Source organism: Osmerus eperlanus, chromosome 16 (assembly GCF_963692335.1).
Source record: "Osmerus eperlanus chromosome 16, fOsmEpe2.1, whole genome shotgun sequence".
In the NCBI taxonomy this organism is placed as follows: Eukaryota; Metazoa; Chordata; class Actinopteri; order Osmeriformes; family Osmeridae; genus Osmerus; species Osmerus eperlanus.
Window position 1 is genome coordinate 7,340,749 of NC_085033.1, and position 24,419 is coordinate 7,365,167.

At 43.8% G+C, this 24,419-nt stretch overlaps 3 protein-coding genes and 1 long non-coding RNA gene across 4 annotated transcripts; 2 read left to right on the top strand and 2 right to left on the bottom strand.

Annotated features, from left to right (window-relative positions):
* The first annotated feature begins 196 nt into the window (after positions 1-196).
* trnau1apb (tRNA selenocysteine 1 associated protein 1b) lies at positions 197-4,797 on the top strand. Its single transcript, XM_062482297.1, has 9 exons — positions 197-369; positions 1,212-1,309; positions 1,474-1,573; positions 2,060-2,112; positions 2,267-2,398; positions 2,865-2,984; positions 3,304-3,568; positions 3,811-3,853; positions 4,140-4,797. Exons 1-9 carry the CDS (start codon positions 334-336, stop codon positions 4,280-4,282), a joined length of 990 nt encoding a protein of 329 aa, XP_062338281.1. The 5' UTR covers positions 197-333; the 3' UTR covers positions 4,283-4,797.
* A 221-nt stretch (positions 4,798-5,018) lies between these two features.
* fitm1l (fat storage inducing transmembrane protein 1, like) lies at positions 5,019-7,172 on the bottom strand. Its single transcript, XM_062482304.1, has 2 exons — positions 6,293-7,172; positions 5,019-5,882 (listed from the first exon to the last, which is right to left on the bottom strand). The coding sequence occupies exons 1-2, from the start codon at positions 6,472-6,474 to the stop codon at positions 5,216-5,218; spliced, it is 849 nt and encodes a 282-aa protein (XP_062338288.1). The 5' UTR covers positions 6,475-7,172; the 3' UTR covers positions 5,019-5,215.
* Positions 7,173-10,896: 3,724 nt separating this feature from the next.
* Positions 10,897-21,349, top strand: LOC134036978 (myosin-7-like). Its single transcript, XM_062482203.1, has 39 exons — positions 10,897-10,939; positions 11,149-11,240; positions 11,378-11,585; positions 11,705-11,848; positions 11,986-12,142; positions 12,231-12,258; positions 12,402-12,507; positions 12,627-12,719; positions 12,810-12,873; positions 12,980-13,078; positions 13,191-13,294; positions 13,501-13,639; positions 13,729-13,847; positions 13,929-14,078; positions 14,162-14,332; positions 14,437-14,746; positions 14,997-15,073; positions 15,156-15,361; positions 15,442-15,565; positions 15,680-15,816; positions 15,901-16,156; positions 16,232-16,474; positions 16,545-16,721; positions 16,807-16,952; positions 17,048-17,138; positions 17,223-17,612; positions 17,714-17,840; positions 17,927-18,045; positions 18,140-18,336; positions 18,463-18,646; positions 18,748-18,913; positions 19,061-19,185; positions 19,291-19,599; positions 19,689-19,892; positions 19,986-20,282; positions 20,370-20,474; positions 20,553-20,648; positions 20,755-20,889; positions 21,206-21,349. Exons 3-39 carry the CDS (start codon positions 11,385-11,387, stop codon positions 21,224-21,226), a joined length of 5,817 nt encoding a protein of 1,938 aa, XP_062338187.1. The 5' UTR covers positions 10,897-10,939; positions 11,149-11,240; positions 11,378-11,384; the 3' UTR covers positions 21,227-21,349.
* LOC134037042 (uncharacterized) lies at positions 20,761-23,470 on the bottom strand. Its single transcript, XR_009932478.1, has 3 exons — positions 23,390-23,470; positions 22,819-22,885; positions 20,761-21,309 (listed from the first exon to the last, which is right to left on the bottom strand). It is a non-coding gene; the product is annotated as an uncharacterized LOC134037042 (long non-coding RNA).
* Between the last annotated feature and the right edge of the window lie 949 nt (positions 23,471-24,419).

Sequence of the window (24,419 nt, forward strand, 5' to 3'; positions counted from 1 at the left end):
GATAAAGTAATAAATGCGGTCTTTCTGGTGAGTAATGATAGACAACAAGCTACTAATTGTTATAAAAAATATAATATTAATAAATTATTAGGTAATCTCTTCTGATCGCGGTCGTGTGTGTCAGTGGCAACCCTTATATGGGGGTTATGAGCACCTTGAAAAGGGGAAGTAATCTGGCAACTGCAGTGCGTCGGTTGAGAGACGCACAACCTATGCGCACAACAAGGAAGCTAAATCTAGCCAGGCGGGCAGCCATTCGGTCATCCACGAGCTCGCTTTGCGCCCTATTAAAGATCGATTTTATAAAACCGGATCCTTCAAAATACCGACACGATGTTCAATAGAATGACAAGCCTTTGGATGGGTGATGTAAGTTAAACCCTATCTGTTTATTACGGTACAGGTTTGGTTTGTTGGAACCATCGATTCTTGGCGCTTAACGACAGTCGTCGTACTGTACAGTACTAGAGCTAGCTATCTGGGCCACTAAGTTTTTGCTAAGTTGCCTGCTGCCTACAGCACTGTAGCGTAGCATGTGAAATCACCCAGTGTTGAATTATAATACACGCAATTAATTACATGCAGAAGTGTGGTGAATAGTGTGCACTTAGTATGTATTTCGGGCTACACAACTGTAACAGTGTTACGTAAGCTTAGCTAGACTAGCACGGTTCTAGCCAACCTACTTCCTGAACATGCATCGCCGCCGCCTTTTGAACGTCTGTGGCCGCGGCCATACCAATCATTGGCTCACCTACGTCACCAGACTCCACAAATGGCTCCATTGTCATATTGACTGATGAATAGGGGTGTAACGATACACTCAGCTCACGATACAATACGTATCACGATACTGGGTGTACGATACAATACGTATCACGATATTTTAGATTTTTTTTTTATGAAACTGAAATTCAATTAACAGATTTATTTCCAAAACATTAAACATTTTCAATAACTTTCTTTTTTGTACATACTGTACAATTTAGTTAACTCAGTTCAAGCGATTTCTGTGAATGCAGTGAATGCACACATGAAGCAGGTGCAGAGTAGGTCGCGTGCTGGTAGCTCAACCAATAGGATCAAACAGACTTCATATTGTAAAAATATTGCCATAACTTTACAATACATATTGTACAATTTTTGTATTGCGATATATTGTTCCACGATATATTGTTACACCCCTACTGATGAACATCTCGTGTTTGCAGCTGGACCCATACATGGACGAGAATTTCATAAAAGCAGCCTTCAGCACTATGGGAGAAACTGCGTATGGCGTAAAAATAATTACGCACAGGGTAACTGGGTAAGTTATCTTATACTGTACCTGGTTGTGAGGAGTCCTGAATGGATCTGGTGAGCATTGTGTTGGTTTCAGCATTATCCATTTCCTTCTGTCTGAACTTTATTGTTATTGTACTAAAAAGTGTTTGTGATTTTGTCTAATCTGCCTATGTCTGTATCATGCAGTGGTTCAGCTGGGTACTGCTTCGTAGAGATGTCCGACGAGCCGAGTGTTGACAGATGCGTCCACAGACTGAATGGGAAGCTTGTTCCTGCATCAAATCCGGTGAGCATGATCATAACTAGGAGCTTTATCGTTGAATAGTATTCCTTTCAATAAAATAAAATAAAAGTGGAACAACCAGCCCCCTTTTGTTTCCTACTTTGTCAAATAATAATTTTGTTGACAGCGGAGCTTCACTAGCATTGGCCTCCACCTTGCGTTGTTAAAACGAGAACCGTCCTGTATTATGGGCCAGTGTTACTTACTGTCCTGACAGCCACAGTTACTAAGCTCCGTTATCTCCCTCATCTGATAATTAAGGTGGTTGAGGCTTGTTTGTAAAATGATTTTGTTTGAAGCTGGTGAATAAACTCTGTTAGGAACTAACTGAGGATTGGGATAAAGGCTGTACGGGGTGGTGGAGGTATGTAAACAAGCACCATATAACAACAAAAATAATACTACTCTCTATTCTCCAGCAATATAAGTCCTTACTACACGCACGTGTACCTGCGATGGCATTAACAATCTCTTTCTTCTCCTATACAGCCCAGGAAGTTTAAGTTAAACTATGCGACCTATGGGAAGAGGCCAGAGGCAGGGTAAGCAGCCCTCTCTCTCTCATTGGCAGTTTGACCTGCTTCTGTAGTGGTTGTAATAGTACTGATGGATCGTTAGAAAGTAGCACTACACAGATATAAAGTGTTATCTCAACTTTTGGTTCAAATCGGGGATGTTCTTTTCTCTCGTTTTCAGCCCAGAGTTCTCGGTCTTTGTGGGAGATTTGTCTTCGGAGGTGGACGACTACCAGCTTCATCAGTTCTTCTCCAAGAAGTACCCATCCTGCAAGGGAGCCAAAGTAGTCACAGACCAGTTTGGCAACTCCAGGTATGGGCACCTTGGAGTAGTTTGCACCTACAAAACGCCTGGACAACACAGGGTCTGAGTCAGCTTCATGGAAACCCATTGTCTTTGAAACTGAATTTGGGTTTACAATTCGCTGTTACACCATGACATGTTCATATATCTATGTCAGTGGTTTGCGGAGCGGTATGTGGGGATGTGCTGGTGCGTCTTTGTATGAGTTCACCTCTAGTCTTCATTCCAAAGAGAATATCAACACCTTGTTCCTGACCTTTTGCGCTAAAATGATTGTTTTCCCCATATAGGGAAAGCAAGAGCAACTCACAATTCAAGTGATGCTACCTCATATTAAAAGTAAAAAAACCAAGTTTCAGTTCTACCATACCATATTTGTTTAATTTTGTATTCCCTATTTGAATGCCTATGATAATGGCGAGTGTGGAGATGGGAGGTTACGCCTCGAAACTCAGCGCTGTGCTTGCTCCCTCAGGGGCTACGGCTTTGTGAAGTTTGGGGACGAGAATGAGCAGAAGAAGTCTATAGAGGAGTGTCAGAACTCCTCTGGCCTGGGAGGCAAGCCCATCAGACTCAGCATCGCCGTCAACAAGAGGTAGGGGGACGTCTCCTGCACCACTACAGCCCAATCGGAATATTCTAAACTTGATCTCAAATAAAATGTTTTGGTACAAAGCGTGGGGTTCTCTACACAATCTCTGCTAATGTTGTCTCTTCTCCAAGAAACAAAGCATGCTTGATTAGGTGCATGTTCATTGTGACTTTTGCAGAGCGGTTTCATCTGCTAATGATATGTTCATGACAGCCCAGCCTGGCTTTGTGGCCAGTAATGTTCAGTTCTGCATCCAGTTAAACTGCCTCCAGTATTCTAGCCTCCACTTAATTCTGTTCTCCCTGTGTTGTGTCCCGTCTAGCCAGAAGATGAATAATTACCATAGTCAGAACCAGGGTTACCATAACAACTACCAGCAGCAGCAGTACTACCAACAGTCCGGTCAGAACTACTACCCCCAGTGGGGCTACGACCAGTACAACAACTACAACAATGGCTATAACAATGGCTATAACTACAACTATGGACCCTATGGATACCCTCCCCCTGGGCCTCATGGCATGATGGGACCCCCCCCTCCCATGGGCATGCCTCCCACGCCCTCTGACATGACTGGGGTGGCCGAGGTGAGATCATGCACACATTTGAGGAAAGTTGGGGATCTGATTGAGTGTGTCACGTGCACAGCTGTTGTTGTTGTTTCAGGTTTTTAAGTCAAATTGGGCCTCACTCGGAGGGTAGATTTAGTGTTATTCACTCTACACATATCACAAATGCCCAACCGACTCAACAAGACCAAGGACCAAGTCCTTATGACCCCCGCGCTGTTCGTCGGAAGACTTCTGAACTGTTTCCTGTTCTCTCCTAGCAAACTCAGGAGGCAGAGGAGGCAGAGGAAGATACAGCAGAAGGTAAACACCTTGTGTGTCCCCCCGCACCACCAGCCTGACTACACGAAACACCTGCTACATGACACTGCTCGTGTTTCCCTCACTATCCAGTCTGGGCTCTGTCTCTCTACAGCCGCTTAGAAATAATGCTCCTTCTGTGTCACCAGCTCTCAGGTGACTTATTCTAGCCTATCAGGGCGAGTGGCAGAACTGACCTTCTGTACAATTTCCCCCACTTGTGAGAGCGCTCGCCTCCTGTGATCGAACTCCTTCTCTAAAGTGTGACATGTTCTGCTTCCCCTTGCAGAGCCCAACCCTCCCCTGGACGTGGCGTCCATGAACAAGGAGTACATGGAGCGCAGCGAGGAGCTCTACGACGCTCTCATGAACTGTCACTGGCAGCCGCTGGACTCCATCACCTCCAGCATCCTTCCTTTCTCCTCCTCATGATCCTTCCAGCCTTCCTTCCTTCCTGCCAGCCTGGTGATTTACACTTTATCTCACCATCAAATTAAATGTATTTTTTTCTAGGATGAGTGAGTCACTAAAAAACGCCTTTTTTTGTATGTTGTACACGGTAGCGATTGCTGACACAGCCAGTTGTTGGAACCGTACTTTTGTGTATCAGAATCTTCCCTTGTTTTTTTTAAAGGAATATTTCAGATGCTCACTTAAGCTATACATTGCAAATGTGAATGATCTTTCTGGATTTGAAGTGCATTTCAAAAGGGGAGTTTTCTGGTTTGTGCTCCCTGGACAAACAAATATCTTATGTATATGACTGGTCATGTGATGACTCTTTCATCAGATATTCTAGCAATTCTGTTTGGGATGGGCGTTTTTAAATTCATGTAATCAGTTTTGTTTGTGTTCTCGCTGTCCACTGTTTCCTGATTTTCTGTAGCTGTTTGCCATGTTGGAGACATTTGACGTCATTTTAATAAAAGCTTATTTTGGAAAAAGCACATTTGAATAGGTTGTTTTTTTTTAAATTACATTTTGTAATGAACCTTGTCTTTTCATTAGAATAGACTGGAAAGACTGTGCACTTTTTCTGTGGGTCTGGGTTTCTCATACTAAACATAATATCCTTAAAATTCCCAAACAATTCCTGTTCTGAATCAGTGATGCTGCTTCCCCCTTTAACATCTGAGATGCCAGAATAATATTTGCAAGCATTACCATCAAGTTTAAAGTGTAGGTTTTAATGTCACATTCATATGGGTCGTTATAAATCCTTGAGTTTCTGCATATGATGATGGTCTATCATCCATATGGATATGCATTATCATCAAACAATAGTCATCCTCTCATCTAAAGTCTCTTATCCTTATATTATCCTTATATAACCAATCACAGCTCAGGTTATTGGGTTAAGAGATTTTAGCTGGTGCCTCCATCTTTGGGCCCAGCCTTGGTGGTAAGCAGTCCCACACCGGGCCTCCCAGGGCAGTACCAGCTAGGCCCCATCCGGTACCAGCCCTGGTAGAGCCCTCGCCAGGTCAGGCAGCCCAGAGCACCCCCCAGCAACTGTGTGGGGAACTGGGGGAAGTAAGCTAGCAGGCAGAGCAACAAGAAGATCCAGAGCGACAACAGCAGCACGCAAAACAGAAAGAGCAGGCGCAGTGGCGCCCCCGATGCCCCGCCCAGAGTCAGATAGGGCCCGAACACGGCCGTTTCCTCTGCCAAGATGAGGCAGCAGAGGCAGAGTAAGAAGGTGTCCTCCGAGACCTCGTACCCGCGCCACAGCATCCCCGAGCCCACGCACACCTCCTTGCTCTCCCCCTCCCGGAGCAGCAGCAGAGGCTGCCCGATGGCGCCTCCTCCCTGGCCCTCCGGAGAGGAAGCCAGGGGCTCGTAGCAGCTCCCTGTGGCGTTCTCCAAGAATCCCAGCAGCTGGCGGAATCCCACCCACAAGCCCCCTGCCACCGCCAGCCTGGATAGGTGGCGCAGGGAGAGAGCGAGGGATCGTCGCACAGAGAAGGACAAGAGAAAGACAAAGGAGCCCACAAAGACGCAGGTCCAGCCCCAGCCAGACCTCAGGAAGCCCCTGGAGAAGGAAAGAGCAGCAGTTGGGTACAGTAGACAAACTGAACATATTCTGATACAGGAAGTAAACATCTATCAAACGGTTGGTACCATAGACACATACAACAAACTGTATTCTGGTATTTACAGAACCAGAACAATAATTTCTGCCTGAATTTTAGGAGTACCCCTGGGTGTACAGGCTTGAGCGGAGCCCCCCAGGTGTGCATACTCTGACTAGTGAGGGCCTCTCCCAAACCTTTCTTCTTCGCCTTACCACCAGTCCACTAATGGAGATGTTACATTCTTCTCATTAAAATCAAGAAAGTAGTTCCAACCGTACAATCTGAGAATATCCTAGTGCTACAGTAGTTATTCCTGTCTCCCTCAGATGTGAGTCTGATCCTAAGGTTTACAGGAAGTGGGCCTCACCTGTAGAGGAAGTGGGTGCGCTTGGCAAAGACGCTGTATTGGGACACCCAGAGACTGAGGGCGGGGCCAAACATCACCAGGCAACCAGTGAGCAGCAGGTGGAAGTGACGGCGGACAGAGGCGTTGCCTAGCAACCCTGCTGCCAGGTCTGTCACCACCACCAGGATGGTGTTCAGAAACATCTGGAATCACACCTGGATCAGGATGGAACCAAAGAGGTAGAAAAGGGGAACAAAGCCTCTGTGGACTTTCCTTACTGAAGGAGCACAGTCAGTTTTATGATGGTAATCCAGAAAGGGTGTGGACTATTGACACTGTATAGATTACCCAGTTACCTAGGTCACCAATCCAGCATTTTATAATCCAATATTGAGAGTTATTTACTTGTGCCACAAATCTTGGAATGCACAGGTGTAATCCAAGAAGTAATTCTTACGAAGACGTGTCCTCACACACTGGCTTGTGAATTTCAGTTTTTGATCACTTGCATTTCAGAAACTCCAAAAGTAGAATCACTGATGTGAATGCATACTGTATATTCCAGTTAGATGTACTTCCTGTATCCAATACACTATCAATGTCCCATTCCTCAAAAGCCCTGCTGTTTAAGTTGTTACAGCAATGTCTTCGTTTAAGTTGAGTTCTATCTGGTTGAAGGTCTTGCAGAAAAGTGTGACGTTCCTTTCTGGTGACTTGACTCGTGTCCCCTGTTCTGTTCCTTTTGTTGAGGTCACTGCCTAGCTTGTCCCTGAACCGCAGACAGAAATGTGGTCATCTAAAATGGCTACACTTCTTCCCCCTCTCTCTCTTTCCCACTGGTCATGCAACCGTTACTGCAGACACTAACTGTTGTGAGTGTGGAGTTTCCCCTTCTCCCTGCTCTCTCTCCACCCCCCTCAAACGCAGGCAGACATATGTTCGCTCCCTGCCTTGCATCCCCCATTGCCGGTGTCACATTGCTATTACCAAAGTTCATAGGCCAGAGAATGCAGAAGCGAATGACACAGCAACTAATGTGTGAACCTGATTACAGGGGCTTATGAAGATGAGCATGTAAGAGAGACGTTATGTTGATTGAGCACTTACGGCGCCAGAGTAATCTCGAACAGTGTCCAAGTTATGTCGCAAGATTTTAGTTATTGAAGGTATCAGTTCAAATGACCACAAACAACTTTGTTAGTCAACAGTACTGAATGGATGTACAGCGTGAGTGTGTTCTGCTACCCTCTACTGTCTAAATGCCAGGGGAAGGCTAAATAAATAGGTCTCTTCTGGTGTGTGTGTGTATTTATAGTTGTAAACTCTGTACTGTATCCCCTCATCGTCCCACCCACTGCTGCTCTCTCCATTCTTAGACTCAGCTGTCAGTGTGGAGGCCTGTCTCTGTCAATCAGGAAGCCTCTCTCTTTTCCCTCTTTGTTCAAACTGCCCTCGCTCTTTCAGCTCACGGTCTCTCTCACGCGCTTTCTGGTTTCCCTCAAACACACCCATTCTTCTTTTGCTGTCCAGTTTCTCTCGACTTTACACGCACTCTTTCCAGGTATTTTTCCTGTTCTTCATTGCTTTGCTGCCCGTCGCTGCCCTGCTTTCCTCTGCTCTCTGTCTGTGCAGCCCGTCCCTCTGGCTCCCTCTGTCATCACCTCCACCACCTCTACCATTTCTCCCTCTTGTATTTCAGACTGGACTACTGTCCATGTCTGTGCTCATTAATAAATATGTGCAAGCCTGAGGCTTGAAAGTCTGAAATAAACCTTGACCTAATTTCAAACGCACCATAAGAGTCTTTTGTCTTAAATTACTGACAACGTATTATTATCTCACGTGAGGGCTGTTTAATGTAACACTGTGTGCCAAAGGAAGTGCATTAACCATGGTTTTTCCTGGAGAGCATTTTACATTTAACTTAGCTAATTCAGAGTTTGTAATGATTTGTATGTATGTATTCATTTACTGTGCGCAAACAGTGCTACCTTTCAAAAGTAACTTGTTCCCTAAATAAATAAAAATATATCACAGAAAGATAATTGATGACACAAGCACCTAGTTGAAGGTGTCTGATCTTTTTAACCTTCAGTGCTTCAAAATGGATAACGTGTGATAAAAACAAATCCATTTGTATTGAGATCTCACAGACCCGACAGTCCACTCAAGCAATCCACATTTATAGAGCTTTGGTGTCACCTACTGGTAGAAGAACAAGTACAGTCACCCTATTGAGACTGCAGGTGTGAGAGTGACTGTCACTCAGGACATTCTGATTGAAGACCATGGTGAGGGTGGCTAATTTGTGGACTGGTGTGGCATTACTGCCACTGTGTGGTCAAAAGCTGCCATTGCGGTGCTAACACATCTTGAATGGCTGTAACTTAGAGCCTGGGTTACCAGCACAGATTTCCATGTGATTCAATAAGATGTGGTATACACTAGAACTCTGGAGCCCGACACAAAGGCATGTAAGGTATTCAGAGATAATACTTTTCATCTTGCATCTTGGATGTCCTTTTGTCCAGAAATGCCCTGTCTGTTTGACAGAAATAGATTCCCCACCCAATCGCAAAGTACAAAGCAGAGCTGAGAAAAAAATGGAATTCCAGTCACTTTAAGTCAAGGAGAATGTGCAGCATGTCAGCAGGGAGACAGACTGTCTGCTCTGTCTACCTACATGTTGACTCAAGACTTGTGGATGCTCCTCTCATATCTCACCTCAGATCTGTCTTGCCATGCTCAACTGGCATTTTAGGAAAGATATGCGCTATATAAACAAATTGCCACACCCAAACAGACTTCATAAGAATGGAGAATTGGAAATGTTTATTTTTAGCGGCGTTACACAATAACAGATCATGATTACACATGATTGGATGAGACATTGGCATTAAAGTTACCAATAAGTCTTAACAGAATATCAGCTTGCACATTTGTATGTGCTATTGTACCGTTTGATCAGTAACACTCCAAACTGTCTAATATACTTCAATGGGAACCCTCCATTCCCCTGTCCTTTGGTTCAATATAAGCCCCTGTGTCTGCTGGTGAACCAACAGTCAGCTGTGGGTCTTACCTCTAATCCCTGTCTTAAGGCTGTGAAAAATGGGGCACAAACAGCTGCATCGGAGCCTCATTCTCTTTTTCTTGGTCCTGCAATGGACATGCTGACGTCCTTTCAGAGGAGAGGCGAAGCGAGAAGCGTGGCAGGAAGGGAGCGAGGGCAGACAAACATGAGAACAGGAGGGATCGTGGAGACAGAAACCTCTCATCTCAGTGTCTGTGGAAATGGGTTGAGGAATTGGGGTTGGTTGATTTATAAACTGCTCCACACGTATCCACGCTGACATGTCTCCAGTCCTTATCAGGGGTGAAACATTGCTGATAGCGACCATGGTGAAGTACATGGCTTTTGACAGGTCAATGAAAAGCATCTGGGGAGTATTGGACTCGGGCCTGTCAAACTTGCCAACACCCTGAACTATGGTGCCCTGCCTGGTGTTGTTGTTGTCATTGACCTCTGCATCCATTCCAGAAGCCCAACCAGGACAGAAGTTAAAAGTATTCAAGAAACAATAGAAATAACACAGCTGTTTTATCAGTCACCCTGATAAATGTGGTGGAGTGGATGAGATTTGGCACTGGGTAACCTATGGTAAATGAATCCCTTGACTAACACATTTTCTGCGGGAAACCCTGTCTATCATAGCTTTTATCCCTCCCTATTTCCATAGGTAAGACTGTGGTATGAAGTGTGCCCATGCCTGCATAGTGTGCAGATGGGTCACTCATGACAAAGACATGGCTGCAGCTGACATGACGGTAAGACACATGCTCCAGGGTGGGCTCATGAAGACTGCATGCCTGGTGTGGTAAGTATGCCATAATGAGCCATGTGCTAATTTGAAACTATCACTCAGCCACTTAGCCCTGTTATCTTAGCTGTCAAGTGTCTCATTGACCACCTGGAATTAAACAATTCACAGTTATAAATAATAGACTAGACACAACAAGATAAGAGCCGCCATGTTTAGGTCTCTTCAGTGGAAGATATGTTATGCATCAGCTAGGTGTTTATATGAACATGAACACAACCTCATCTTCTTGGACCACCACAAGCAGAGCAGGCAGGACAAACAAACATATGGATGGACGAAGACAGGGTTTGGGTGGAAGAAACATTCTTTCTGTTCACCACTCACCTTTTCTGTTCTGAATTGACCCCTTGTCACTAAGGTCATGTGGAGATAAGACAGATGGATGGATACATTAGAGCAATGCAATGCTTCAGTGGGAGAGAAAAATCTAGTGTGGGAGAATGAGAGACAGAGGGCTCGTTTGAGTGTGACTCACAGAATAGAAATGTAAGATTCCTGGATGTGTTCCCAAAAAGTGACACACCAGACCGGAGATATGCGTTTGGGGGACGGGGTGCAGGACACATACAGCTATCAAATCTGTCACTCGTGTATCAGAAGTGGTATTTTGAGATAATAGGTATGCGCGTGTTTGGCTGTGAATGCTTGAGAGTAAGTGCGGTCACAAGTTGGCTGTGTTTTTGACCTTTTAGGGCAGGGCCTGCAGGTTATATATATTTGATCTGTGGGTTGGTTACCTTAGATACAGTGCCGCACAGCAGCAGGGTCCTGGTCTGGCTTTAGTGTAAGTTCTCCCCACTGGTCCATTGTTCCATGATATTTTATTTAGTTAGACGTTTTGTTATCAACAGTGACATACAAATAGTGCATGTGAAAAGTACAGCAACTGTGTTTTTTCTCTTCTTTATTTTGCTGTTAACTATTCTCTTTCATGTGTTACACAGAGGCACCTTTCACCTTCTCTCTAATGCCAACATGTGTCTTTCCTGACAGTCTTAACTCTAACCATCTTTCTCCAGGAGTGGCAAAATATTGTACACCGTTGCTTACGTTCCACCTCCACTTCCGAGCACTTGAGACTACAGGTAACCTCTTCTGAACGTTGACTATGAAAAGGGAGGATTATGCGCACGCCTAGTGTTCATAATCATTTGTGTTATAATCATGTGCATGCAAAACACGAGACAGACAACTGAATGACAGTCATCCCGCGTCCCGTCAGTGCAACTATGGGTGACGCAATGATGGCCGTGTTCGGGGCAGCAGCCCCTTACCTGAGGAAGTCTGACATGGAGCGTCTGGAGGCCCAGACTCAACTCTTTGACATGAAGAAGGAATGCTTTGTGCCCGACCCCGTGGAGGAGTTTGTCAAGGCTTCCATCGCCAGCCGGGAAGGAGAGAAGGTCACTGTGGATACTCAGAATGGGAAGGTTAGTGTTTCAGAGCAGTCGTCTGTACGATCCAAACGATTTGATTCGGTTGTGTTTGTGTATGTCATTGACAGTTGCAAATGCAACGGCTTGGTAACACTGTCATCTCTCCCACCCAGACATTGACCGTTAAGGAATCTCAGATCCTGCAACGGAATCCTCCCAAATTTGACAAGATCGAAGACATGGCCATGCTGACCTTCCTCCATGAGCCTGCTGTTCTGTTCAACCTCAAAGAGCGTTATGCAGCATGGATGATCTACGTGAGAGGGAACATCATGTCGTTTACAACTATCCTTTCTGTGTTTAGTATCCCTTTGCTGTGGTTGACACATGGCATAGCATTAGCACTTTTATTTCTATAATGAGGAGTAAAATGTTTTTAAATATTTGTTGGCAGACCTACTCTGGGCTGTTCTGTGTGACTGTCAACCCCTACAAATGGCTGCCAGTCTACAACCAGGAGGTGGTGGAAGCCTACAGAGGAAAGAAGAGGAGTGAAGCTCCTCCTCACATCTTCTCCATCTCTGACAACGCCTATCAGTACATGCTGAAAGGTAAACTTGATTTAAACTTTGTAATTCAAGGAAGGTGTGAAGCGCTGTCGAGTTCTAATATGATTATTGTGTCCTACATCAATTACAGACCGAGAGAACCAGTCTATTTTGATCACGTAAGTTCTAACTCTTTCTATGTGGCTATCAACGATATCACATGCATACTCTGATAGTGGGTTATTCTGCTGTAAGATTTGAACGTTTGAAGAATGCCAGGCTGAGTTCACTAAAGACCGCTGGCTGTATTGTGTGTTTCCAGTGGAGAATCTGGTGCAGGAAAGACTGTGAACACAAAGAGAGTCATCCAGTACTTTGCAAGCATTGCAGCGTCTGGTGGGAAGAAAGATCAAGCAGCTCAAAACAAGGTCTTTAGCCACTTACTGCTTTCACAGTGGAGGTGCTGTGTTTGTGCATCCTCCAGACACACCCGTTCAACATATTTAAGAGATGTTTAAGCAAAGTCTCTGACGTGTATCAATGACAGGGGACCCTGGAGGATCAAATCATTCAGGCTAACCCAGCTCTGGAGGCTTTTGGTAACGCCAAGACCATCAGGAATGACAACTCCTCGAGATTTGTATGTTTTGGATAGATATTGAAGTTGATTGTCGATAAATAAATACAAATCCTTATCCAGATGAATTTTTATAAACCTTTTATTTTACAGGGTAAATTCATCCGAATTCATTTTGACACCCGAGGAAAGTTAGCTTCAGCTGACATTGAGACATGTAAGGACAACGTTACCGACAACATCTCACACAACGTTTCCAAACAATGTATTTCTGTTTATTAGGGACAGCTGAATTTTCTTCTTGTCTGTGTCATTCTCTTCAGACTTGCTTGAGAAGTCTCGTGTCACCTTTCAGCTCAAGGCTGAGAGAGACTACCACGTCTTCTACCAGATTTTGTCTAACAAGAAGCCTGAGCTCCTGGGTCAGTATGAGTAACAGCACCACCGCTTGCTGCTTACCATGTGTGTAGTGAAAGGATGTAATAGCCTGTTAATCTGTTAACACACGTCTGTCTCAAACTGTCTACCCTCCAGAGATGCTGCTGGTGACAGCCAACCCTTATGACTACGCCTTCATCTCTCAGGGGGAGACCACTGTGGCCTCTATTGACGATGCTGACGAACTAATGGCAACAGATGTGAGCCGTTTATTCAATTAGATATGTAGCATTTTATTTTACAGTGATAAGAAACAAATTATTATATATATATATATAAAAAAAAGTATTTCCCGATTTTGTGGCTTTGGGATGATAATGATGATGAAGCTAAAATATGATAAGAAAAATGATGTGGCTGACAGATATTTATCATGGATTTCTTGACTGATTGCTCAAATTTCCAGAGTGCCTTCGATGTGCTGGGCTTTACTCAAGAGGAGAAAAACTCAGTGTACAAACTGACGGGAGCTATCATGCACCTTGGCAACATGAAGTACAAGCAGAAACAACGTGAGGAACAGGCAGAGGCTGATGGAACTGAGGGTAAGTGCTCATTTAGAGCATACTGGCAGTAGTGTTGGTCTGTTCTAAGACTATTTCATGCAGTTACAAAAGTTAATCCCCTTCTCCAGATGCTGACAAAGTTTCATATCTGATGGGCCTCAACTCTGCTGACCTCATTAAGGGTCTCTGTCATCCAAGGGTCAAAGTAGGGAATGAGTGGGTCACCAAGGGACAGAGTGTCGCACAGGTGAGTTATTCTAGAAACAAACATTATTTCTCTGGACAGATTCAGACGTAGTGATATGATCCTTTGTGCTTGGTGTCGCAGGTGTACTCTGCCATCGGTGCCCTGTCTAAAGCTGTGTATGAGAGGATGTTCCTTTGGATGGTGGTGAGAATCAACCAATCACTGGAGACCAAGCAACCCCGCCAGTACTTTATTGGAGTACTGGACATAGCTGGATTTGAGATATTCGATGTGAGTCTCTTGACAATTAATATATTCTGGAACTATCAGTATAGACAGCTGTATGTGAGTTGCTGTAACGTCTACCCCCACAGTTCAACACCTTTGAACAGCTCTGCATCAACTTCACCAATGAGAAACTGCAACAGTTTTTCAACCACCACATGTTTGTGCTGGAGCAGGAAGAGTACAAGAAAGAGGGAATTGAGTGGACATTCATTGACTTTGGTATGGACTTGCAGGCTTGCATTGATCTCATTGAGAAGGTTAGTAATATGATATTTCTGAACTCAGGTTGACATATGCTCTGAATCTAAATATTCATCTATAATTACAATTCAAACAAATCCAATAAATCCTTTTATTTCAGCCCATGGGTATCATGTCCATCCTTGAAGAGGAGTGCATGTTCCCCAAGGCCAGTGATACTTCCTTCAAAGCCAAACTTTATGACAACCACCTGGGCAAATCCAACAACTTCCAGAAGCCCAGGATTGTCAAGGGGAAACCAGAGGCCCATTTTGCCCTGGTTCACTATGCTGGCACTGTGGATTACAACATCGGAAACTGGTTGGTGAAGAACAAGGACCCTCTGAATGAGACTGTTGTTGGACTTTACCAGAAGTCAGCACTGAAGTTATTGCCTGTCCTATTTGCCAATTATGCTGGATCAGATGCAGGTACAATAAATGTTCCGTAGCAACAATTGTACTGGTCTGAACCAATCTGGACACGTGCTAGGGCATGCATTGTGTATTGTTGTGTGTTGTGTGTTTGTCTCTCTTCTGTTTCCCGTACTCCCCCCATTTTGTGCCTTCTCACACTTGTGAAAGGACCTATACCACAAACACTTCACTTCAGTTTATCCCACTCTGTTATCCAGTAGCAATTTCAAGGTAGTGAATTTTCCTTGTTCTATTTTCTTTTCAGTTCCGGTAGAGAGTGGTGGAAAGAAGGAGAAGAAGAAAAAAGGTTCTACTTTCCAAACTGTGTCAGCTCTTCACAGGGTGGGTGGGCGTTTTTTAATAAAGCATTTCAAATATTGAATATATTCATCATGGTAAACAAATTATTTCATTTCTACCACAGGAGAACCTCAACAAGTTGATGACCAACTTGAGGTCGACTCACCCTCACTTTGTGCGCTGCATCATCCCCAATGAGACCAAGACTCCTGGGGCCATGGAGAATCCTCTGGTGATGCACCAGCTGCGCTGTAACGGTGTCCTGGAAGGCATCAGGATCTGCAGAAAGGGCTTCCCCAACAGGATCCTATATGGAGACTTCAAACAGAGGTTTAGATTGCCTTTTGCAATTGCTCTTTTGAAACAAGGAGTTTAAAGATTAGGACTAACAGATGCTTCATGTATGACAGATACCGTATCCTGAATCCTGCTGCTATCCCTGAGGGTCAGTTCATTGACAGCAAAAAAGGAGCAGAGAAACTTCTGGGCTCTCTGGATATAGACCACAGTCAATACAAGTTTGGACACACTAAGGTAAAACAAATTAATTTCAAAATAATAATAGTAAAAATGAGACGTCTTAAAAAGGAATCTTTTAAAGTATGTTGATTTGCTGTTGTTAATATGCTCTCTTGGAATCTCTTCAAGGTGTTCTTTAAGGCTGGACTCCTGGGGACTCTGGAGGAGATGCGAGACGACCGTTTGTCACTCATCATCACTGGAGTCCAGTCAAGAGCTCGAGGTCTACTTGCAAGAATTGAATTCCAAAAGATTGTCGAGCGCAGGTCAGACAAATAATGAACAAACCCATTGACTTACCTAGGGGTGCTATGTTGTATGTGTATATCATTGAATATAAATTTTCACAGGGATGCATTGCTTGTCATACAATGGAATGTGCGAGCCTTTATGGGGGTCAAGAATTGGCCCTGGATGAAGCTCTTCTTCAAGATCAAGCCTCTGCTGAAATCAGCTGAGTCAGAAAAGGAGATGGCCAACATGAAGGACGAGTTCCTGAAGCTGAAAGAGGCCTATGCAAAGTCAGAGACCCGCAGAAAGGAACTTGAGGAAAAAATGGTCTCTCTTCTCCAAGAGAAGAATGACCTACAGCTGCAAGTCCAGGCGGTAAGCTTGAACAGTCTTTATTTTTCAGATGTTTTTTATTAGTTTAGTATTAAATATTTACAAATTGTTTGGCAGGAGCAAGACAACCTCGGCGATGCTGAGGAGAGATGTGAGGGGCTGATTAAGAACAAGATACAGATGGAGGCCAAAGCCAAAGAGCTGACAGAAAGACTTGAGGATGAGGAGGAGATGAATGCTGAACTCACTGCCAAGAAGAGGAAGCTGGAGGATGAATGTTCTGAGCTGAAGAAGGACATTGATGATCTGGAGCTTACCCTGGCCAAAGTGGAGAAGGAGAAACATGCCACTGAGAACAAGGTCAGATCAATCTTTGATTTGTTGAGTGTCATGTCACCATCTTCTGGTTGCTCAACATCTTTGTTTACAGGTGAAGAATATGACTGAGGAAATGGCTGCTCTGGAAGAAATCATCGCCAAGCTGACTAAGGAGAAGAAAGCTTTGCAGGAAGCTCATCAGCAAACACTGGACGACCTGCAGAGTGAAGAAGACAAAGTCAACACTCTGACCAAGGCCAAGACTAAGCTGGAGCAACAAGTTGATGATGTAAGACCTGAAGACGAGAATATCAAGTTATCAAAATGTATGCAGACATTGTTAACCATTATATTTTGTTCATTCCCCAATGCAGCTTGAGGGGTCGCTAGAACAAGAGAAGAAGGTTCGTATGGACCTTGAGAGAGGCAAGAGAAAGCTGGAGGGTGATTTGAAGTTAAGCCAGGAGAGCGTAATGGACCTGGAGAATGATAAACAGCAATTAGAGGAACGCCTTAAGAAGTATGACCTGTTTCGCATTGAAACACATTCGGCACACTATTCGCATCTTGATTTACGCGTGAACATTTTTACAACTGAAACAAAATCATTTTCAGGAAGGACTTTGAGGTCAGCCAGCTGAATAGTAAGATTGAGGATGAACAGTCCATGATAATACAGCTGCAGAAGAAGATCAAGGAGCTGCAGGTAAAAAGTCTTCATCCATGTTTGATGTCAGTATGCTAAGTGTGTGTTTGTTTTACTGCAACGAAACGTCCTACGGTGCTATAGGCTCGCGTGGAGGAATTAGAAGAGGAGCTTGAGGCAGAGAGAGCTGCCCGGGCCAAGGTGGAGAAGCAGAGGGCAGACTTGGCCAGAGAGCTCGAGGAGATCAGTGAGAGGCTGGAGGAGGCTGGTGGATCAACGACGGCTCAGATTGAGATGAACAAGAAGAGGGAGGCTGAGTTCCAGAAACTCCGCAGAGACCTCGAAGAGGCCACTCTGCAGCATGAGTCCACCGCTGCCACACTGAGGAAGAAACAAGCTGACAGCATGGCTGACCTGGGGGAGCAGGTCGATAACCTGCAGAGAGTGAAGCAGAAACTGGAGAAGGAGAAGAGTGAGCTCAGGCTGGAGCTTGACGATGTGATCTCCAGCATGGAGCAGCTTGTGAAGTCGAAGGTAAATATGTCACGGCTAAATGTACAGCAGTGCTTGAGATCTAGAACCTTTATGCTTGTGAGGACGGTGGCTAAAGGTTTTTCATGCTTTTCATTTTGAAGACCAACTTGGAGAAACTTAGCAGAACCATGGAGGATCAAGCTAATGAATATAGAAACAAGTGCGATGAATTCCAAAGATCCCTTAATGACTTCACAACTCAGAGAGCTAAACTTCTATCAGAGAATGGTATGTAGATACAATGTCATATTTACAGATAGATCTACACATCCTCACATTAATGTGGTAGGTGACACAGTTTACACATTTTTCAGGTGAGCTAAGCAGACAAGTGGAAGAAAAGGAATCTCTCATTTCACAGCTCACGAGAGGAAAAACGTCTTATAGTCAACAACTTGAAGATCTAAAAAGACAACTTGATGAGGAAGTGAAGGTACAACAATTCCTGATGAATGTAATATATTCTGTACAGCATGTGTTTAACGTAATGCCCTTGACAACTATTGCTCTCATTCCACTCCTACCAGGCAAAGAATGCACTGGCTCATGCAGTGCAGTCTGCCCGCCATGACTCTGACCTGCTGAGGGAACAGTTTGAGGAAGAACAGGAGGCCAAGGCAGAGCTACAACGTGGCATGTCCAAGTGCAACTCTGAGGTGGCTCAGTGGAGGACCAAGTATGAAACTGATGCCATCCAGAGGACAGACGAGCTGGAGGAGGCCAAGTAAAGATAAACGTTCATTTAAATTTTGTACTAACAAAACCCTGGAAAAGTCTGAAGTGCTATACCAACTATTCATTTTTTGTGCATTTCTTAGTCACAATTGGTGTCCCTTTTCATTGAAATCAGGAAGAAGCTGGCTCAGCGTCTACAAGATGCTGAGGAGGCTGTAGAGGCAGTGAATGCCAAATGTTCCTCCTTGGAGAAGACCAAACACAGACTCCAGAATGAGATTGAAGATCTCATGGTGGATGTGGAAAGGTCTAATGCTGCTGCTAATGCCTTGGACAAGAAGCAAAGAAACTTTGATAAAGTAAATCCTATTTTCTGGTATTGATCCTGACATGATACATTTTGAAAATAGAAACAAGGCTTGATCTTTCATGCATAATGTGTTGGACCTACTGATTCTAGGTGCTGTCAGAGTGGAAGCAGAAGTATGAGGAGTCTCAGTGTGAGTTGGAGAGCTCCCAGAAGGAGGCTAGGTCTCTGAGCACTGAGCTCTTCAAGCTGAAGAACTCTTATGAGGAAGCTCTGGATCATCTGGAAACCATAAAAAGGGAGAACAAGAATCTTCAAGGTAAGTGTCACTTCAGGTCTGTACAAATTAGATATATGGAGATCAGGAAGGACAATCTAAATTATATAATTAATAATCTATCAAAGGGATGTATAGACTTTGACTTTGGGTGGTACCAATTGAGTGCAACTTAAATATTTTTTTCAGAGGAGATTACTGATTTGACTGAACAGCTTGGCGAGGGAGCAAAGACCATTCATGAGTTGGAGAAGACCCGTAAACAGTTGGAGCAGGAGAAGGCAGATATTCAATCTGCTCTAGAGGAAGCAGAGGTACGTTTGAACTATTTCTCACAGCCAGGAGCTGTTCCACCTATTCTTGATTGTTTGTTTAACAGTTTTTGATATTAAAACTTTCATTGCATATTTAAATCCCAGGGTTCCCTAGAGCACGAGGAAGGAAAGATTTTAAGGGCCCAGCTTGAGTTTAACCAAGTGAAGGCTGACATTGAGCGCAAGCTGGCTGAAAAGGATGAGGAGATGGAGCAGACCAAGAGAAACCTGCAGAGGACCATTGATATCCTGCAGAGTGCTGTGGAAGCAGAGACCAGAAGCAGAAACGAGGCCATGAGACTGAAGAAGAAGATGGAGGGAGACCTCAATGAGATGGAGATCCAGCTCAGCCAGTCCAACAGACAGGCAGCCGAGGCCCAGAAGCAGCTCAAGTCCGTTCAAGCTCATGTGAAGGTAAAGGATCACAAGAGTCAACATATTTGGCTGAACTGAGAAGGCTTCTTAACAGCAATACATCTTTTGGATATTTTCTGATCTTCCAGGATGCCCAGCTGCAGCTTGATGACACTCTTCGAGCCAATGAGGATCTCAAAGAGAACGCTGCTATTGTGGAGAGACGCAACAATCTAATGCAGGCTGAATTGGAGGAGTTGAGATCCTTGGTAGAACAGACTGAGAGAGGTCGTAAGCTTGCTGAGCAAGAGCTGCTGGATGTCTCTGAAAGAGTCCAGCTGCTGCACTCACAAGTAAGGTGGAGCATGCAATTAAGGAATTTCTTCAATTTCATGTTCACGTTTTTCAGATGGTTCAAATCTACATCGACCTATGTGTATGAATAGAATACCAGCCTGCTGAACCAGAAGAAGAAGCTGGAGTGCGATACATCCCAGCTTCAGACCGAGGTGGAGGAGGCGGTGCAGGAGTGCAGAAATGCTGAAGAGAAGGCCAAGAAGGCCATCACGGACGCGGCCATGATGGCCGAGGAGCTGAAGAAGGAGCAGGACACCAGCTCTCACCTTGAGAGGATGAAGAAGAACATGGAGCAGACCATCAAGGACCTGCAGCACCGTCTGGACGAGGCCGAACAGATCGCAATGAAGGGAGGGAAGAAGCAGATGCAGAAGCTGGAGGCCAGGGTGAGTTACTGTCATCATCAAAACTGTTGAATTGACATTTTTGGGGGTGGGCCTTTTATTGCTGTAACTCCTGGTTGTATTGGCCAGGTGAGGGAGCTAGAGATGGAGGTTGAAGCTGAGCAAAAAAGGGGCAGTGAGTCTGTGAAGGGCATCCGGAAATACGAGCGCCGTATCAAGGAGCTAACCTATCAGGTAAATGCATATATACAGTTTGATATATTGGCATAAAGTCACAAGAAAGAGTCAAATGTACTCAAAACTGCTTCACAGACTGAGGAAGACCGTAAGAACATGGCCCGCCTGCAGGACCTTGTGGACAAGCTGCAACTGAAAGTCAAAGCCTACAAGAGAGCTGCAGAGGAGGCTGTAAGTTTTAACATCCAGTGAACATACAAAGTAAAGTAAAGTAGTTCTCTCCCTGGTTTGGTAGTAGGCCTAATGGTTGTTGGTATCATTGGCTTGCCTGTGACAGGAGGAGCAGGCTAACATTCATCTGGGAAAGTTCCGGAAGATCCAGCACGAGCTGGAAGAAGCCGAGGAGAGAGCTGACATCGCCGAGTCTCAGGTCAACAAGCTGCGTGCCAAGAGCCGGGATGCTGGTTCCAAGGTTAGCAACAACTGCACACAGCACGGGGGCCAATCCGTGGCATCTGCCTCTTGTTCATGCTGCCTTCTGTCAGCTGCCTCGCTGTTTCACTAATAATTGTATGTCCTTAATACTGCGTAGTCATCTCTCTACAAGCAGCTTACTATTCCTATCTTTATTTTACTCTATGCTGTGATACATTTTCTGCACTAATGTGTTTTTTTCTGTGACACCTAATCAGTTACCTATTCAAACATACTAATTGTAATATACTCAGCTTGCAAGCTGGCACTTACTATCTTCTCTCTTTTCCTTCCAATATCCCTGGTCATCACAGAAAGGGTTTGATGAGGAGTGAAGTTTTGGACCCTTCTGAAAATCCTATTCTGCTGTGTGCTGTAGATTCCCCTCTTCCATCACTGTTCACATCCTGTTCACATCCTATAATTGTGTGAAATAAAATGTCATCCATCAGTCTGAATATTCGGTCTCCAGCCTTGTTCCCCACCCATTTAATAAATGTAGGTCTTTACTTTAGGTAAAAAAGTGGCCCGAGTTGAATATATTATCTACAACTAAAAACCATTTAAAAATGCAATGACATCCAATGAAAAATCTACTAAAAAGTATTTACCATAAAACATTTAATGACAGTTACTGCAGCCATTATGATGGCAAAATTGCACTCTCTTTAGTAATACAGTGGTAGTTTAGTAAAACAGTTAAATAGTTTAGGGAGAAATCGATTCAATACAAAACTAATGATTATTAAAACAACTGATTAACAATACACAGATATTTTGAAAAAAATACCATGAGTATCACTGCAAGAAACACACACCAAAAAAATCCTGTGTCAAATTGTGCTTCTTAAAGTATGGGGTTGGGGTTAGACAGTTGTATCAGTTACCCCCGTACAGAAACAGAACCACACAGATTCATTTGCACACTGTAGTCTCAGCTACATGTCTATATTCATGACTATCAGAGTGTTGAAGGGTAGTGATAGGGTTATCTGAGGAATCCTGAGGGTCAAGCATGCCCTCTGACGGTGGCACAGAGATAAAAACTGAGCATGCAGGAATAGGGAACATGAGAAGGGCTTGGCAGTGGACAGAGAAGCCCATGGAAGCCCATGGAAGCCATGAACTAGGGTGGGCGGGCTTAAGTGTTTGAAATGTGAGGTGATGATTGCAAAAATAGAGAGAGACAAAACAAATCTTTTGTTCTCAAAATAGAGCGTTCAGGAAAGCTAAAGAGTTGGGGTGTCAAGGTCACACAATAAAAAAGCATACATAGCCAGGCCACAGATAATCACAAGCAGCTGGCTGTCATAAATCCCTCTGCCACTCAACCACATGCACACACATACTCCTCTGAAGTCTGTTTAGATTTAATACAACATTTTATTTTTCATTTTTCAATTTTTGAAAATATTTTTTGCATCATTGATCATCCAAATAGAGTTAAGGATATAATTACACACACACACACACACACACACACACACACACACACACACACACACACACACACACACACACACACACACACACACACACACACACACAAATAATGTATAACTCATATCTTGAAGTAGACACTGTATGAAAGAAATATTTAATGCACACACAACAAAACAAAACTCAGTACCAGTTTCTTTATACAGGTGTTTGCCCAAAATGGTATGTTTCAAACATGTAGTAAGTACTGTGACCAGGATAGATCGTGCAATGCACTTGATTATCTAATAGATCATTACTAAAATACACTCTCTCATAGTCTTAGTGAGGAGGATAATTTGTAATAGCCAATCAATTGCTTTACCAGAATTTATTCTGTCTTAATTTCTCTTTGTGACTGTCAATATTAAATTACATAATAATCAAAAAGAAACTTACCTTAGTAAATGAAAACAGTTGTTTCAGTGAGCAAGACATCAGTTCTTACCTTAAGGGACCTTGTGGAGGTTTTGTCTTGCTAGTTGTGTTGTTCTGGGCCCTTGGCAGTCTTACTGCTGAAGGAAGATCTTATGATTAGAAGTAAGAGTTTGAGGGAGGGGGGAGAGACATTTAGGATTCTAATAAAAGACCCATTCTGCCATGGTGTGAATACTGTCACTGCTCTTATTACATGTCTAGTCATCATCCACACCTCCAGTGGACACACAGGTATCCATCAACAATGACTTCACGGATTAGTTAAAGGATTAACAGTATTATCCCAGATGAAAACATGTATTTGGTTTGATAAGTGAAACTTCCAACCTTTGTTAAAGTTCAACTTTGGCACCCTTCAAAATGGTTGCAAATTGACAATATTTTTAAGAAAGAATTAAAGAAATGTAATCTATAAAAAAGAGCAAAATAAGAAACATACTACAGTATTTACAAGAAATGTACTAAGGAATATAATAATGAAGTAGTCCAGGAAAAGGATAGGACAACAAACACTAGCTGCAATGTGTGGTGGATATTCCAATGTAACTGTGATCATCAGCGATACCCCATTTGACGCTAACCAATATCTGACTTCGATTTACGTGTCTTCTTGTGTTTCCTATGACAAGTGCAGGTTTGACATTCGGCGGCATGCTATATTAGTGTTATCTTCCCTGGGTCTTTAGCAGTGGCATGGCATTTCTCACTTCATTTTGTCACCCTGACGCCAGCTGACATGTATAGGGTTGGAGTAGCTATCAGAATGGAAATGATCTCCACACTTGTCATCAGCACTTGACTCTCCTGTTATCTATTGACCTTTTAGGGCTGTAAATATTAGCCGAAGACACCTTATCATACTGATTCATATATTCAAATGTAATGGTTAAAAGTATTCATCAGATGTTTCAATGCATTGCAAATGGTTTAGATGGAACTTTTAAAGTTTCCTCCCTTTAAAAGTCATATTTCTTTGGTCTTTGACACCTTATCAGATATTGACAGGACATATTCTGAGGAGGGGCCTGAAGGAATACTAGCCACTTGATGCTCCACAGCTCAGTGTTGACGCCACTGTATTGCTGGTATTCCCCATTCTGATGGGTCAGGGAATATACCTGTCACCCTTTCTTTATTTATGTGAAAAAGAAACCTCTGTGGGCTACGGTGAGTTGATCCTAAACATTAGCATGGCTGGTCTAGGAAAGCCCTCTGTGCCTTGCAGCCTGTCCTATTCCATCAGTGTGAGGCAGTCTGTAGGAATTTCACAGGGTTATCTTTGTCCTCAAAGACACAATGCCATGTCAACTAGATGGCAGCTAAGGGGGCAGCTTTCACTGGCTGCTGGGTGATAATGGAGAAGGGGTATGTGGTGACCTTGGCCACACATTGGTTCCACCCAATGGCCTTCCATTGTGCATCATCAATATTAACTTTCTGCGAATCGAAAGCACGTCACCTGTGGCAGACCTATGTCTTTTTTTCTTGACATTTGCCGCCTGGTTAATCTCACTGTCTAAATGTTCTTTATTTAGACCGTCCATTTGGGTATTTGAGAATGTCGTTTATGCGATTGTAAAGTCCAGGCTATGATGACCAAACACAATATGT